Raw genomic sequence first — 13,778 nt, 5'->3', positions numbered from 1 at the left:
GTTTCTCTTCTGTTTTCAACATGAAATGATCTGTCTGTGTCTTGTCTGAAGTCCACACCATTTCAAAGTGTCCCTGAACGCAACTCGTTTACTATTCACCCAAGATGCACCTGTCCGAATGAACCGAAAAGCCATTTTGTTGCGTAAGCTAGCCGTTTGGGCAAAATTTAAATGAAAACAACGTGTTAAAATGAATATCATGGACTTGTGACACACACCCTCACTATTTCACCTCTTTGGTGTATTTTGCTATCTCAAGATGTTAAAATCGAACCAACTCGTCCGCGTAAATCGTCATACGATTTGTGGATTAGCAATGATGCTAATGCTTTGCGGCGACGACGTTAAGTATGCTCAGTTTACAGAAGCACACTGTCGCCTAGCCGGCTGCTCTTGATTGTTTTATTTGGTTGAGTAACCAAACATTACTCAGGGTTTTTTCGCAGATGTGCTGTATAAAGCCCGCGGCGCATTTTCTCACGATCAAAGGTACTTGGTTCAAGAATTACGCTTTATATGGTCACTAGGCGGCTGGGCAATCAAAGGAAAAACTTGGCGAAAACACTTGGAAGGAGCAAGCGTTAAGCTTTTAAAGCTAATCTGATCATGGCCGAAGACACCAGACAGGACAAGAGGGCCAACTTCTCGGCTTTAACGGACACCAACGGGATGACCAGGACATCTTCCATGTCTTCCGGAAAATCTGGCTCTTCCAAGAAATTAGTGATAAAAAATTTTAAAGGTATTGTTCGCAACACCATGTTAGCCACAGTGATCCCGTTTTATATTGACAGACAGGATGAATGACCTGTCCCTCGCAATTAAAAATCAAGATATAATTTGATAACAGGTGTAAATTAGTTGCACATGTGGTGAGTCGGGCAATTCTCTAAATGCCTCTAATGTGTAACTGTTGATCACGCTAACGTTGTTATCATGTAACTTATCTGCATGCAGTTTCTTGCTGGACACCGCTGGCAACGTTTTGATGGTTTTGTAGCCCCTTCACCTGGGTTGAGTGTCATCCTTACACTATTAGAACTTTATGAGGCAACAGTTGGAGTGCTAGTATTGGGTGCCCTTGCCTGTAAACAGATTATAGTCTATGAATTTGGCAAAAAATATCACACCACGTCTATTACTTAATCGGTGACGTTTGAATTAAACTGCAAATATTTAGCCGAAGTGGGCAGTGTTTATAAACCAGTCTATTTTAACGACCAGTCAAACCTATAATCAATGCTGTACTCTTATAATGAAGCACTACAACATTTTGGCTGTGTTTTTCTCATGACAGATCGGCCCAAATTAGCCGAGAATTACACTGAGGACACTTGGTTGAAACTGAGAGATGCAGTCAGTGCCATCCAGAACAGCACATCTATCGAGTACAACCTAGAAGAGCTCTATCAGGTTTGCTGTCATTTCATTGCCAATTAGTCTTTGTCAGGTGACTTGTATAGAGAGAAGCTGTTCCGTTTCAATCTGTTTTGATTCATCCGAAATTTTCAATGTACATTATCTATATAGTATTTTGATTCATCCGAAATTTTCAATGTACATTATCTACCATAGTTGATTGACTGATGTTTATATATATTTTTTCATTCACCCGTGGCTTGTTCTTTCTTGCCGAAGGCTGTGGAGAACATGTGTTCCTATAAAGTCTCCCCCACGTTGTACAAGCAGCTACGGCAGGTCTGTGAAGATCACGTGCAGGCCCAGATCTACCAGTTTAGAGAATATCCTTTTATTCGGCATGCTCAGACCGCTGAAATGTTGACAGTGTTGTTTTTTTCAACACCGGGGAGTCACTGTACTAAAGATCCGGATTTGTTGCTAAGGCATTTTGTATTCATAAATTACTCCCCTGGAAGAAAGAGTTGGACTCTTTTGAAAGTCTCACAGAGACAAATAATATATTAATTTTTGTCATTTGTAATACTGGACTGCACTGCATTAGATGCTAGTTTTGGTAATTTATTGACATAAGCGAGGCACGCCTCAATGCGAAGCTGTGCAGTTCTACAATGCTGTGATTACAACCACACAAAGTCCAGAAAAAAAAAAAAGGTTTGAAAGATGACTTGAGGTCACATTTCCTCAATATTGAGCTCACAGAATCTTTGGACAACCTGTCTTTCCTGAAGAGGATGAATCGCTGCTGGCTGGATCACTGCCGGCAAACTGTATGTGTGTGATCAGCTCGTTACTTCATGGGAACGTTTGAGCGTCGATACTGCGTTGATACGAATGTTCTTCCTTGATCTTTCATATAGATAATGATACGAAGCATCTTTCTCTTCCTGGATCGCACATATGTCCTGCAAAGCTCCTTGCTCCCATCCATCTGGTAATTGTCACCCTTGCAATTACTTTGTCAAGGTGAATGAGGATAATTCTTATTATTGTTTTTTTTTTTGTGCCATTCAGGGATACTGGGCTAGAACTGTTCCGTGTCCACATTGTAAGTGATAGCGTTGTCCAGAAGCGTACGGTAGACGGCATTTTGGAGCAGATCGAACTTGAGCGGAATGGCGAGACAGCTGACCGCAGTTTGTTGAGAAGCCTGCTGGGAATGCTTTCAGACCTCCAGGTAGACCATTGACTGCCCGCCGTAGCGATAAGCATGCCGTTTTACTTTTGTCCCATGTCTTTGCAGGTTTATAAAGTGTCTTTTGAAGAGAGATTTTTGTTTGAAACAAATCGCTTGTACGCCGCAGAGGGACAGCGGTTGATGCAAGACAGAGATGTGAGTGACACGGAGCACTCGTGAATCTGGAATGTTAGCGCGAATGAATGCAGGCGCGCCTTATCTTGTGCGTTTTCCACGCAACCAGGTGCCCGAGTACCTGCACCATGTGGCTCGTCGACTGGAGGAGGAGAACGATCGTATCATGAGCTACCTCGACCTGAGCACCCAGTAAGACTTGCATTCAACGTAACAACGGTCATTCTGGTCAAATAATTTGGGTTTCGTCAGACCACACCGAGGTCATGTGACATTATTATGACGTTTAGGAAAGAGAAATTATTTTGGTCATCGTAACTGACCGACAAAAGGAAACGTATCGTCTCATTTCATGTCAGACACTGAGGAAAAAAGCCGAGTGTGTCTTCAGGTGGTGTATGTAAACGTACGGTTTCAACTGTAATTTTTTTTTTTGTGTACGTGTTTTGTTCCATTTCCTTATGTTGTCTCCACTATCGTGTAGGAAACCTCTGATTAGCTGCGTTGAGAAACAACTTTTAGAAGAGCACATGACTGCAATTCTGCAGAAGGGTACGTTGGCCCAGAACATTACACTTACCTCTGTGCATATTTTCAAAATTGTTTCACTTTCCTCCTAAATGACCGCATATACTGATTCGCCTTCACTGTTAAGGGATCTGTTGGGAAAATGGTTTTGTTTTGTTTGTTTGTTTTTCTAAAATTGCACAGAAATGTCTACTTTTAATGACAACTTGTGTGACATTTTCACAGGTTTGAGCATTCTTTTGGACGGGAATCGTGTGACCGAGCTGGCCCTCCTTTACCAACTGTTCAGTAAGGTGGTGGGAGGACTGGCCACATTATTGCAGTTTTGGAGGGACTACATCAAGGTGTGCGCGTCACTTCCATCTGCAGTCAACCCCCCCCCCCCCACACACACACACACACACAGTGCCGCTGACCTTCTAGTATGTACTTGATGTCCATAGTCCTTCGGTGGAGAGATTGTCTGTACCCCAGAGAAAGACCAGGACATGGTACAAGAGCTGCTTGACTTTAAGGACAAGATGGACAATGTGGCTCAGAGCTGCTTTGCGCGCAACGAGGGATTCATCAATGCCATGAAGGAGGCCTTTGAGACATTTATCAACAAGAGGCCCAACAAACCCGCAGAACTCATCGGTATGTCGGCTTTAAGAATCCATGTGATATGGATCCACTCTATTTTACAGAAAAAAAATGGCCTCCTTATTCAAAATTTTTGGGTGGGGGTTATAGGTTGCATATTTGAGTGTTAAGTTTTTTTTTTGTTGTTTTTTTTAACTTCACCTTTTATTAACCCTTTGCTTTCATTCCAGCTAAATACGTGGATTCTAAGTTGCGAGCCGGTAACAAGGAGGCTACAGAGGAAGAGCTCGAGAGAATTCTTGACAAGATCATGATCATTTTCCGCTTCATACACGGTGAGTTGCGAATTTGAAGTGTTTGTTTTTCACTTTGGGCACTGAAGGTCGGATGAGAGTTTTCATGCATTGCACGGCGAATGTGGCAAAACACCTCCTGGCTGCCGAAGTGACGACTGGTGTGCAGGGCACCCAAGGTGGTTTGAACGCATATAGAAACATGATGTGTCAGATGGAAATATGGTTTTCTCGTCAGTAAACGCTTCTACTCTTTAGATGCACTGAACACCCTTGTTGTCGCGCTTGCTTGTCTAGGCAAAGATGTTTTTGAAGCGTTTTACAAGAAAGACTTGGCCAAGCGTCTACTGGTTGGCAAGAGTGCTTCTGTCGATGCCGAAAAGTCCATGCTCTCCAAGCTGAAACATGGTAAGTCGGCCGATATATCCTTAGTATACATTTGTAACTTACTCTGTTGCATCCCGCTTTGGGCACGATACTCCATTGGGAATTTTGTGTCATGGCAAAGCTCCTTAAAACTCTCTTGTGTAGCATAGAAAAGCGTAGACATGTTTTGGCTGTTACATTTGTGCCGTTGACTTCGCACAGAATGCGGAGCGGCATTTACCAGCAAGCTCGAAGGGATGTTTAAGGACATGGAACTCTCCAAAGACATCATGATTCAGTTCAAACAGGTACTCTCACGTTCTCTGTCCGCATCAGGCCACTTTGAAAACGTAACGCAAGAATGTCCGCGGTCATTTCATGCCTGAAATGGTGGCGTTTCCTCTCAGTACATGCAAAACCAGAGTGAGCCGAGCAACATTGAACTAACAGTCAACATCCTGACCATGGGCTACTGGCCTTCATACTCGCCCATGGAAGTCCACTTGCCCCCAGAGGTAAGTACACTGAAATCATCGTATTTATATTCCTCATTGTTTACATACCGTGCCTTAAAATATGTTCATAGTCCTGGAAATGTTTCCCATATTGTGACCTTCCAATCACCAACGTCAGTGTATTTTGTTAAAAATTTGATGTGATAAACAAGCACAGATCACAGACAGCACATCACTTATGAAGTGGAACGAAAATGATGTGTTTTTTAAGAGATTAATCTAATATGAAAATGAAGAATGTGGTGTGCATTTGAATTTTGCATTCTGATACATTCCACGGCAATCACGTGCCTTCATAAGTTACAAAATAAGCAAATAGAATCGACTTGTGTATAATTGACACTTAAAGCTCATCACTATCGCCCCCTCCCTGCTGCCAAAATAACAGGTATTTTTGTTGAATTAATAATACCTAATATTGCAATTAAGATGTAGCAGGCAGAATTATTGAAACAGCTCTGAATGGAGCAGTATTGGGTTTTACAGCTACGCTAGATTTTGCAGGCAGGCGCAAAGTCACGCCGAGTGATCAGTGGTCTTCCTGTTATTGTACCTTGTGTGTTTATCTCATCTGACCTTGACAGTACGGTTTTCTTTCTTTTTTTTTTTTTCTTTTTTTTTTTGAGATGGTAAAACTCCAGGAAGTGTTTAAGCTGTTCTACTTGGGGAAGCACAGTGGGAGGAAGCTACAGTGGCAGCCCACGCTGGGCCACGCTGTCCTTAAGGCAGAGTTCAAAGACGTAAGTTCATTCGCGATCACAGCTCCGAAACTCAGCTTTCTTGAGAACTTTATTCATCGATCGCCCTGCAGGGAAAGAAGGAGCTTCAGGTCTCCCTGTTCCAGACGTTAGTGCTGCTTATGTTCAATGAGGGAGAGGAATTCAGCATGGAAGAGATTGGCGCTGCCACGGGTATAGGTTAGTGGGGTTTGCTTATTGCCTCAATCATTTAGCAGGCGAGTCAGTAGACACGCCCGAGGGACACCTTAGCTTTTCTCTTCCCGCACAGAGGAGGGCGAGCTCAGGCGTACGTTGCAGTCCCTGGCCTGTGGAAAAGCCCGCGTCCTCAACAAGATTCCGCGGGGAAAAGATGTGGAGGACGGAGACCGCTTCGATTTCAATAATGAGTTCAAACACAAACTCTTCCGCATCAAGATCAACCAGATCCAAATGAAAGAAACTGTAAGAACACATTTCGTGTCGGGCCCATTCCCAAAGTCAGCGCTCGCTTTGCGATGAAATGGCATTTTCCTTGTAGGTAGAGGAGCAGGTCAGCACCACAGAGCGGGTGTTTCAAGACCGGCAGTATCAAATCGATGCAGCTGTGGTGCGCATCATGAAGATGAGGAAGACACTCAGTCACAATTTACTTGTGTCAGAGCTCTACAACCAGTTGAAGTTCCCCGTCAAGGTGACGACTACGAGTCTAAAACTTCTCTCTACACACAGTCACAAAGCTCATTCGCCTCTGACTCACTCTTCTCCCCGCAGCCCGGCGACTTGAAAAAGCGTATTGAGTCCCTCATCGACAGAGACTACATGGAACGCGAAAAGGAGACGCCAAACCAGTACCACTATGTTGCCTGAGGGGGCAGCACTGAGCAGCCATGTTTTTGTGAAGTGTTGGGCTGCTCCCCAAAGCAGCCCCGCAGTCCTTCAGCCGCCGAGTTTATTCTTGGTACCACGGCATTGGGTGCAGCATCCAGGTCACAAATTTATCCTAAGAGTTGAGACTTGGCTGGGTTCTGTCCTGCACGCGATGGCTCTGGGCTCTGCCATGGGAGTTAAGTCCGAGAGGAGGCTGGAGAAGTGATCCAGATTGTTTTGTTTGGTTTAAAAAAAAAAAAGAAAACTAAGACAAGCACTTTCCTTTCACTTTGCTTTGTTTTATTGCTGTGGGAGGGGATTTTTTTGTTTGTTTTCCCTCTATTGCTCTGCTCTGAAGTCGTTTCAGGGTGGGTTTTGTTTTGTAGAAGTTTTATGTTTTAAGTGTTTAATTTCTTCCCCAAGAAGTTATCTCCGAGTTTGATTGTTACTGATGTGAAGCGAGGGTTGTGGCTGATGACAATGTTTTTTTTCCATTTTGAGATTAAATTGTTTTCAATGTATTGACAAAAGTAAATAAATGGATATTCAATGAGTGATTTGACACCTAAGTGCTGTTATTTTTCTGGAGGATTCAACTGACGCTGTTTTTTTCTCTATACTGTATAGTGTGAATTGTGCAACATACCGAAATCTACTATGGAGCAATTTAATGTTTGAAAAGTGCCTTATCTGCCGTTCAAAATGTTGTCGATATGTGAGGAGAATGTTGCAAGATTCTGCAAAGTGTTGAAGTGCAGCATTAAAGCAGTCTGCGTTCCTGCTGGGGTTTTACACTCCCTCGTGAATTGATGCCTGTCAGCTGACTTAACCACAATACATGCACTTTGCACTTGTGTGTGTGTGTGTGTGTGTGTGAGAGAGAGAGAAAGAGAAGACTGTCTCATGCTATCTACAACCCAACATAGTGAGTACAGTAAAATGCAATCTAATAGGACAATACTGGGATGACAAAAGTTCTTTATTTACTTTCTGAATTAATGTCTTTGTATTGGTTTCTTTTCAGCTAATTATGGGAATTTTTGTATTACATTTACCTTGTCCCAAGGCAATAATACTTATGGGTTGTGGTTAACGAAAAAGTAAAACTGTATTTCACAAACTTATGCATTGTTGACTTGTAAATTCTGAGAAGCATGTTGAGAAATTGAAAATGTAAAGACCTCCATATCAAGCTGTGCTTCAAATGAAGTTCCTGTAGGACCTAATGTGAACTGAAAGTATATACAGTATGTTCATGGCTAGCAATTATGAGCAGAGTGTAATGATAATTTGTATGTTAGTCTAACCCAGGGGTCACCAATCCAGTACCAACAGGCACCAGGTAGCCCAAGGACCGGCCTGTTCTAAAAATAGTTTCCCAGTGATGGGAGATTATTAAAGGAATGTTGTTGAATTGATCATTTGAACATGTGAATCCTGGCAAAAGATTCATGAAAATAATGTTTTGCCTCTGGTGTTTATCTGTTCACAAATTATTGACAGATCATCAAAAATGTAAGTGTCTTCAGATAAATTAATATCATTAATTATTAATAATATGTAAAGCTTATTTGAGCAAATTCGTTATGTCGGAAGCCTGGAACAAACTGGCTGCCCTTCACTTTAACGAGTCGCTCTCACAGTTGCTTTCCAAAAACGGTTCAAGTATCGCGTGGACAGCGCTCGGGGGCGCGTTCACGTGACATGCTAGCTGCAGACGCTACCAGCTCACGTGACGTGACATAGCTTTCGGTTGCAGATTGAGCGGTCGCTCATTGACGTACGGAGGGAAGGCTGTTAAAACCGGCGCGGTGTTAAATCATTCTCACTTACGCCACCCGCGAAGAAGAAGAGGAAGAAGGCGCCATCGGATCCAGCGTCGCTTAATTTGACAGTGGGCCAACTGACGTGCACATTTCCGTGCGGAGGTCCCACCTGCGAGTGAGGAGCGGCGGCCGAGCAAGCATCTCTCGCTCCGCCTCGACAGCCTTTCCGCGTCTCTGTGACACAAACGCTCAACCTCGTTCTGCATATTCGTAGCCTCTGCCGTGGCACGACGGAAAGGATGAAGCTCTCCATGGCTTCTGGCTCGCTGTTGCTGTTCACGTGGTTTGCCGTGATGGGTGAGTATTTTTGCTCAATAAACGAACAGCTGCTTGGATGACCAGTGGCGTGATCGACTAGCAGAGAATGCTACATGTTAATGTTCGCTACTAGTTTAGGTTAGCAACCCTAATTGGTGCCACAATATGTCACAAAGTGTACTAACTTAGCATATGTTAGTTATTAACCAACATATATCGTTCCTCACCCACATTTGGTCATTTGTGATTCAAAAAGAATTTCCTCAACTGAATAGCAAGAGCGTTCCTATTTGTCTTAACTCCTGTCGGTTTTGAAACAAAATGCCGTCAAAGTCGATCACAATACACGAGAAGTCTCTGGACTAATTGTATTGTGTTGTAATTTGTCATGCAAGTTGTATCGATTTTGCGCAACAGCAGCAGCAGCTTTGTCATCTGAGAGCTTCATGTGACTTCTGTGTGCTGCTTTGTGTTGCGTAGACAACGATGCGCTACTTCTGATTTTTATATCGCGTTTAATATCAGTTCCAGTTGCCGACCAAGAGCAGAAATACAAGCCAATCTAATTCTAGCTTTCTTGTTAATGACTATATCATTGTTTATTACAGTAACATTGAGATAAAAATCTACATCAAAGCAAAAAAAAGCAAAGTCGTGTCATTTTTGTGTTTTGTTACTCTGTTGTGTAAACTGCGTGTGTTGACAGGGTGAACGAAGGTGGCAGTAGGTTCAAGTTTCAGCAGGCAGTACTGAAACGATGGTGTGATGGGGGTTGGGAGAGAACTGAATATTGAGTCCATAGTCACGGAGAAATAATGATAAGAATTAAAGAATATGGCCAGTCGGCTGTGTCAATTCCAGTACCACTGTAACAGCGTTTATATGGTGGGTAACTCACAGCCAATAATCAGCTCTTCTTTTTAATTGTAAATCAGCAAGTTGTGGTCGGGGTGTAATTTGTGAACAAAATTTTCTACTCTGAACTCCTAGATGTATTTTATTGATTGACAACTCTTCAACGTAGAAATAAGTGAAATAAAAAGCACTATATACTCAATGGAGGAAGCGAAAGGGGTCGTGGTCACTTGCTGATGCGATGTGAAATGTTTCAATCGTGACACTCCTTTGCATATTGCTTTATTTGGAGGAGGAGGATTTTTTTAAGGTTATTAGCAGAGCTTGGATTCACACCCCAAATCCTGATTGTGTTTTTTTGTTTTGATGTCGGCAAGCAAGTTCTGAATAGATTTGTATATTTTGCACTTTTCCAGGCATTAAAAAAAAAAAACACCTCATTGTGAAACAGATGAAAAATCCAATCAGATTGAAATGGAAAATGGACTCCACTTGCAGGTACTGGTACTAATATATGATACTTTGTATATTGCAGGCTTCCTCCAGGCTGTTACTCTCGAAGTGAGGGAGAGGAACTCCACATGCATCAAGGCTGAGCTCTCTGCAGTGTTCTCCATCACCTACAACACCTCCAGCAGCCCGGTACGTACAGCCGCGGATACTATTTTTCCAGCTATAAGCGATACATTTGAACTTCCACCGAATATCCATTATGATTCCCAATCAATCCCTTGTCTTCCCTCAGAGAACTGTCCAGGTTCCACTGCCCAACACCACCACCGTCGACCTAGCAAGCAGCTCATGTGGCTCAGTTGCCGGCACGCCGGCGCTAGTGGCAACGTTTGGATCTGGACATGCCCTGGGGCTGAGCTTCTCAACCAACGGAAGTCTTTACAGCATGGCTGCCCTGATGCTGCAGTACAACCTCAGCGACTCCTCCATCTTCGCCGAGGCCAACAGCTCTGGTGAGAACTGGCACAACGACAAAGTCTCAACGAGTGCACAGAAGCTTGTTGACCTCCACCAAGGTGGTGATTTTTTTGTGTGCATCCATCTCATGATGGGTATTGTTCTGAAAATTTTGGCGATAAAAGGTCAGCATAGAAAAAGGTTGAAAACAGTTTATGATTCTTAACTTTAGAGGGTAATAATCTACTCATAGACTTTACAATTGACTAACGTGGTACCAGATATTTGGCCCTGTCTCACTGCTCTTTTTGAAAAATGTCATTCATTTGGAGTAGAATTGAAATCATTTTTCAGGAAACAAGATCCGCTTGTTTGAAAACTAATTTTGATTTACTGTCTTCCTTTTTTTTTTTTTTTCTTTTAAACCTTCAGCTGTGGTAACTGTCACATCAGCTTCTCCCGGCATCTGGGCAGCAATCAATACCACCTACCATTGTGTGAGCGCCACCTCTGTCATACTTGGGGACCAAACAGTCACCTTCTCTGATATGAGACTTGAAGCATACATGCCAGGGAATGGTCTGAGTTCAGATGGTATGACATTTCTGCTGTCCACAATTCTGTTCAATGTCATCACTGCGCCTGCCAAGTCCCAAAACGATCCTTGCTTTGTTTCTTTAGAAACAATATGTGCAGCAGATCAGGCTCACACTACCACAACCACTCCCACCACCACTGCCCGTACTCCAACCACAGCGTCTCCAGCCCCCACAACACCCGGACCTCCTGAACGGGGAATTTACTCCATTAGCAACAGCAACGGCACAGTTTGCCTCTTGGCCCAAATGGGGCTACAGCTCAATGTCTCCTATGTCTCCCAATCTCAGAATAAGGTAGTGCAAGAGCCACTCTGTAATGTTCGACCTATTTCCGATTAATGATGCATCGGATTTGTTTCGCTTTGTTTATTTATTTATGTATTTATTTTTTTACAGACTGTCCAAGAATATTTTAATCTCACTCCTAATCTGACAAATTCTTCCGGATCCTGTGAAGACAACAGCGCTACCTTGGTTCTGGCTCAGGGCCGGACTACCACACTCAGCCTCATCTTTACCCTGGTAATCGTACACCGAGCACTGCTGTCTCCACTACTCACGGTTTGTGCGTGGACTAATCCAGACTGTCTCAACAGAATTCCACGGCCAACAAATACCACCTCAGCGGGATAAACGTGCTCGCCAATTGGTCTGATATGACAGGTATCGAAGCAACACGTTTCACGTCGATCCGAATTCAATTTCAAGCGAGCCTCAGGGTTGTCTCTTTTACAGCGCCCTTTTCAGCCGAGAACACCAGTCTGGACTACCTTCGGACCACGCTGGGACGTTCCTACATGTGTAATACGGAGCAAACTCTGGCTGTGGTGCCGAGCTTCTCTCTCAACACATTTAAGCTGCGGGTTCAAGCCTTTGGGGTCACCACCAACCAGTTTGCCACAGGTACCAATGCCTATTGGGTTTCTTCTGTGTGCGTGTGCATGTGCGCGTGTGTGTGCGTGCGTGTGCGTACTCTTTTGACCTGAGGTCAGGGGCGCCCAAGTCCGGTCCTGGAGAGGCCCTTATCCAGCCTGTTGTTGATGTATTCTTCCTTTGACTGAATCAGATGCGTTGGAGGAGGGAGACATCTAAAACAAGCTGGAAAAGGGCCCTCAAGGACTGGACTTGGGCTCCCCTGCCTTAAGTCTTTATTTTAAAATTGTTGTCAGTGCCGATCATGTTCAAACTACCGTATTTTCCACACTAAAAGGCGCACTAGATTATGAGGCGCACCTTCAATGAATGGCCTATTTTGTAATTTTTTACATATATTGGACGGACTGCATTATAAGATGCAATCTACAATGCATCCACTAGATGGAGCTACGCTCAAGGAAATGCCAACAGAACGCGACACCACACTACACACTGATTTATAGAGCGACGATCAGATGTCAGTAAAACTTATTTAATAAAGCAACGACACAGTTCACTTAACCATCAGCAAGTTATAACATTGACTCGTTAACGTTGAACTCTCTTGCCGCTGCTCTATTTCCGTGTTCAACTGCGAAACTGATCGCCTTAAGTTTGAACTCTGCGTTGTCAGCATGTCTCTAGCAAGGAGCCATTTTGGGGTTGAAATCTTACCGTACAGACCATACACAAGGCGCATCGGATTTTAGGGCGCGCTGTGAGCTTTGAAGAAAATGGAAGGCTTTTAGGTGCGCCTTTTGGTGCGGAAAATACGGTAATCGGACACATCAGCATTCTAGATTAAGTCACAAATCTCTCCACCTCCTCGCCGGTCTTCAGCGGAGGAGTGCCAAATGGATCAAGATGAGATGCTGATTCCCATCATCGTTGGCGCGGCCCTTGCCGGTCTTGTGCTGGTTGTCCTCATTGCATACCTAATAGGGCGCAAGAGGAGCCACGCCGGATACCAGACCATCTGAACCAGAACCCTCATCCGAGGGAAACGCCACAGAGCGAGTGTGAGGTGTAACAGTGAAGCGGCCAAACTGCAGGCACAAGCGTTAAGTCAGTGGAAACAAGTGTTGCTAAGTCTGCGTATTGTTTCACAATATTTGGAGATTATGTAATTTTTTTTCCCCTGGATGATAAAGTCGAATGCAACCAAGTGGGCATCAAGATTGAGTCCGGGATCGAGGCAGCATGTTGACCATGACCTTTTTGGGGGATGTTTTCATGACGGAAATTCTTTTTGTGTCAAATGTGTTTGTTTTCAGCTGAGTAAAGTATTTATAAATCTTGTCTTCTCCTGCTACTTAAGAGACAGAGGGGGAATATGATGAACTCAAGGAGTGATGTATTTTTAGCGGCTGGAATTGCTCTTTTGGACAGCTAAGAATGTGTATATTCAAATGTTATGGATTGATTGGCAGTGAGTCTCCCATTAGCAGGTGATGATGATCCTAGTCAGCAAATGCTCAGATGTTTCCCCTCCCCCGATGCTTTGCGGTGAAGCGTGACGTTCTACACTGTCTTTTACTTTTTTTTTTAATCAGTGTGTGTGGTGGTCCAACAACCCTAGGCTGCCTTGCGGTTCGTTTTTTTTTTTTTTTTCATTGCCGATACCCTCAACAGCAACAAAAAGTGTTCATAGAAACTAATGATTTGATCTTTTTTTTTTTTATAGAAAATACTTTAAAGTCATTTTTGCATCGTGCATCCTACTGAAACATAATAAACATTTGGGTGGTGATTCCTTTTGAGTATACAGCGTGCACAAGAGTGTAGGATTTGTTCTGTCATGTCCGTTTAACAGCG

At 43.5% G+C, this 13,778-nt stretch overlaps 2 protein-coding genes across 4 annotated transcripts; both read left to right on the top strand.

Moving 5' to 3' along the window:
* The first annotated feature begins 78 nt into the window (after window positions 1–78).
* Window positions 79–7,163, top strand: cul4a (cullin 4A). Of its 3 annotated transcripts, none has more exons than XM_019884460.1 (21): window positions 79–143; window positions 528–742; window positions 1,298–1,413; window positions 1,639–1,742; window positions 2,120–2,189; window positions 2,280–2,353; window positions 2,434–2,596; window positions 2,663–2,752; window positions 2,841–2,923; window positions 3,216–3,283; window positions 3,485–3,603; window positions 3,703–3,895; window positions 4,072–4,176; window positions 4,432–4,542; window positions 4,723–4,808; window positions 4,908–5,015; window positions 5,642–5,755; window positions 5,827–5,932; window positions 6,024–6,196; window positions 6,273–6,425; window positions 6,506–7,163. In XM_019884460.1, exons 2-21 carry the CDS (start codon window positions 607–609, stop codon window positions 6,599–6,601), a joined length of 2,268 nt encoding a protein of 755 aa, XP_019740019.1. In that variant the 5' UTR covers window positions 79–143; window positions 528–606; the 3' UTR covers window positions 6,602–7,163. The 3 variants fall into 3 exon arrangements, with proteins under 3 accessions (XP_019740019.1, XP_019740018.1, XP_019740017.1); XM_019884459.1 differs by having other exon boundaries at window positions 123–286; XM_019884458.1 differs by having other exon boundaries at window positions 123–742.
* A 1,159-nt stretch (window positions 7,164–8,322) lies between these two features.
* lamp1a (lysosomal associated membrane protein 1a) lies at window positions 8,323–13,726 on the top strand. Its single transcript, XM_019884470.1, has 9 exons — window positions 8,323–8,724; window positions 10,076–10,182; window positions 10,286–10,505; window positions 10,882–11,043; window positions 11,131–11,342; window positions 11,445–11,570; window positions 11,645–11,711; window positions 11,784–11,951; window positions 12,804–13,726. Exons 1-9 carry the CDS (start codon window positions 8,667–8,669, stop codon window positions 12,941–12,943), a joined length of 1,260 nt encoding a protein of 419 aa, XP_019740029.1. The 5' UTR covers window positions 8,323–8,666; the 3' UTR covers window positions 12,944–13,726.
* Window positions 13,727–13,778: the final 52 nt, after the last annotated feature.

This window comes from Hippocampus comes, unplaced genomic scaffold (genome assembly GCF_001891065.2).
Source record: "Hippocampus comes isolate QL1 unplaced genomic scaffold, H_comes_QL1_v1.1 scaffold21, whole genome shotgun sequence".
Lineage (NCBI taxonomy): Eukaryota > Metazoa > Chordata > Actinopteri > Syngnathiformes > Syngnathidae > Hippocampus > Hippocampus comes.
Note: the sequence above shows the minus strand (reverse complement) of the source record. Positions and strands in the feature narration are given on the sequence as shown.

Bases quoted from the DNA above. Each gene is read 5' to 3' on its own strand.
- lamp1a (XM_019884470.1), top strand. From the start codon at position 8,667: ATGAAGCTCTCCATGGCTTCTGGCTCGCTGTTGCTGTTCACGTGGTTT. The intron at 8,725-10,075 runs GTGAGTATTTTT...TGTATATTGCAG, and splicing joins CACGTGGTTTGCCGTGATGG to GCTTCCTCCAGGCTGTTACT. The intron at 10,506-10,881 runs GTGAGAACTGGC...TTAAACCTTCAG, and splicing joins CGCCGAGGCCAACAGCTCTG to CTGTGGTAACTGTCACATCA.
- cul4a (XM_019884460.1), top strand. From the start codon at position 607: ATGGCCGAAGACACCAGACAGGACAAGAGGGCCAACTTCTCGGCTTTA. The intron at 4,543-4,722 runs GTAAGTCGGCCG...GACTTCGCACAG, and splicing joins GCTCTCCAAGCTGAAACATG to AATGCGGAGCGGCATTTACC. The intron at 4,809-4,907 runs GTACTCTCACGT...GTTTCCTCTCAG, and splicing joins TCATGATTCAGTTCAAACAG to TACATGCAAAACCAGAGTGA.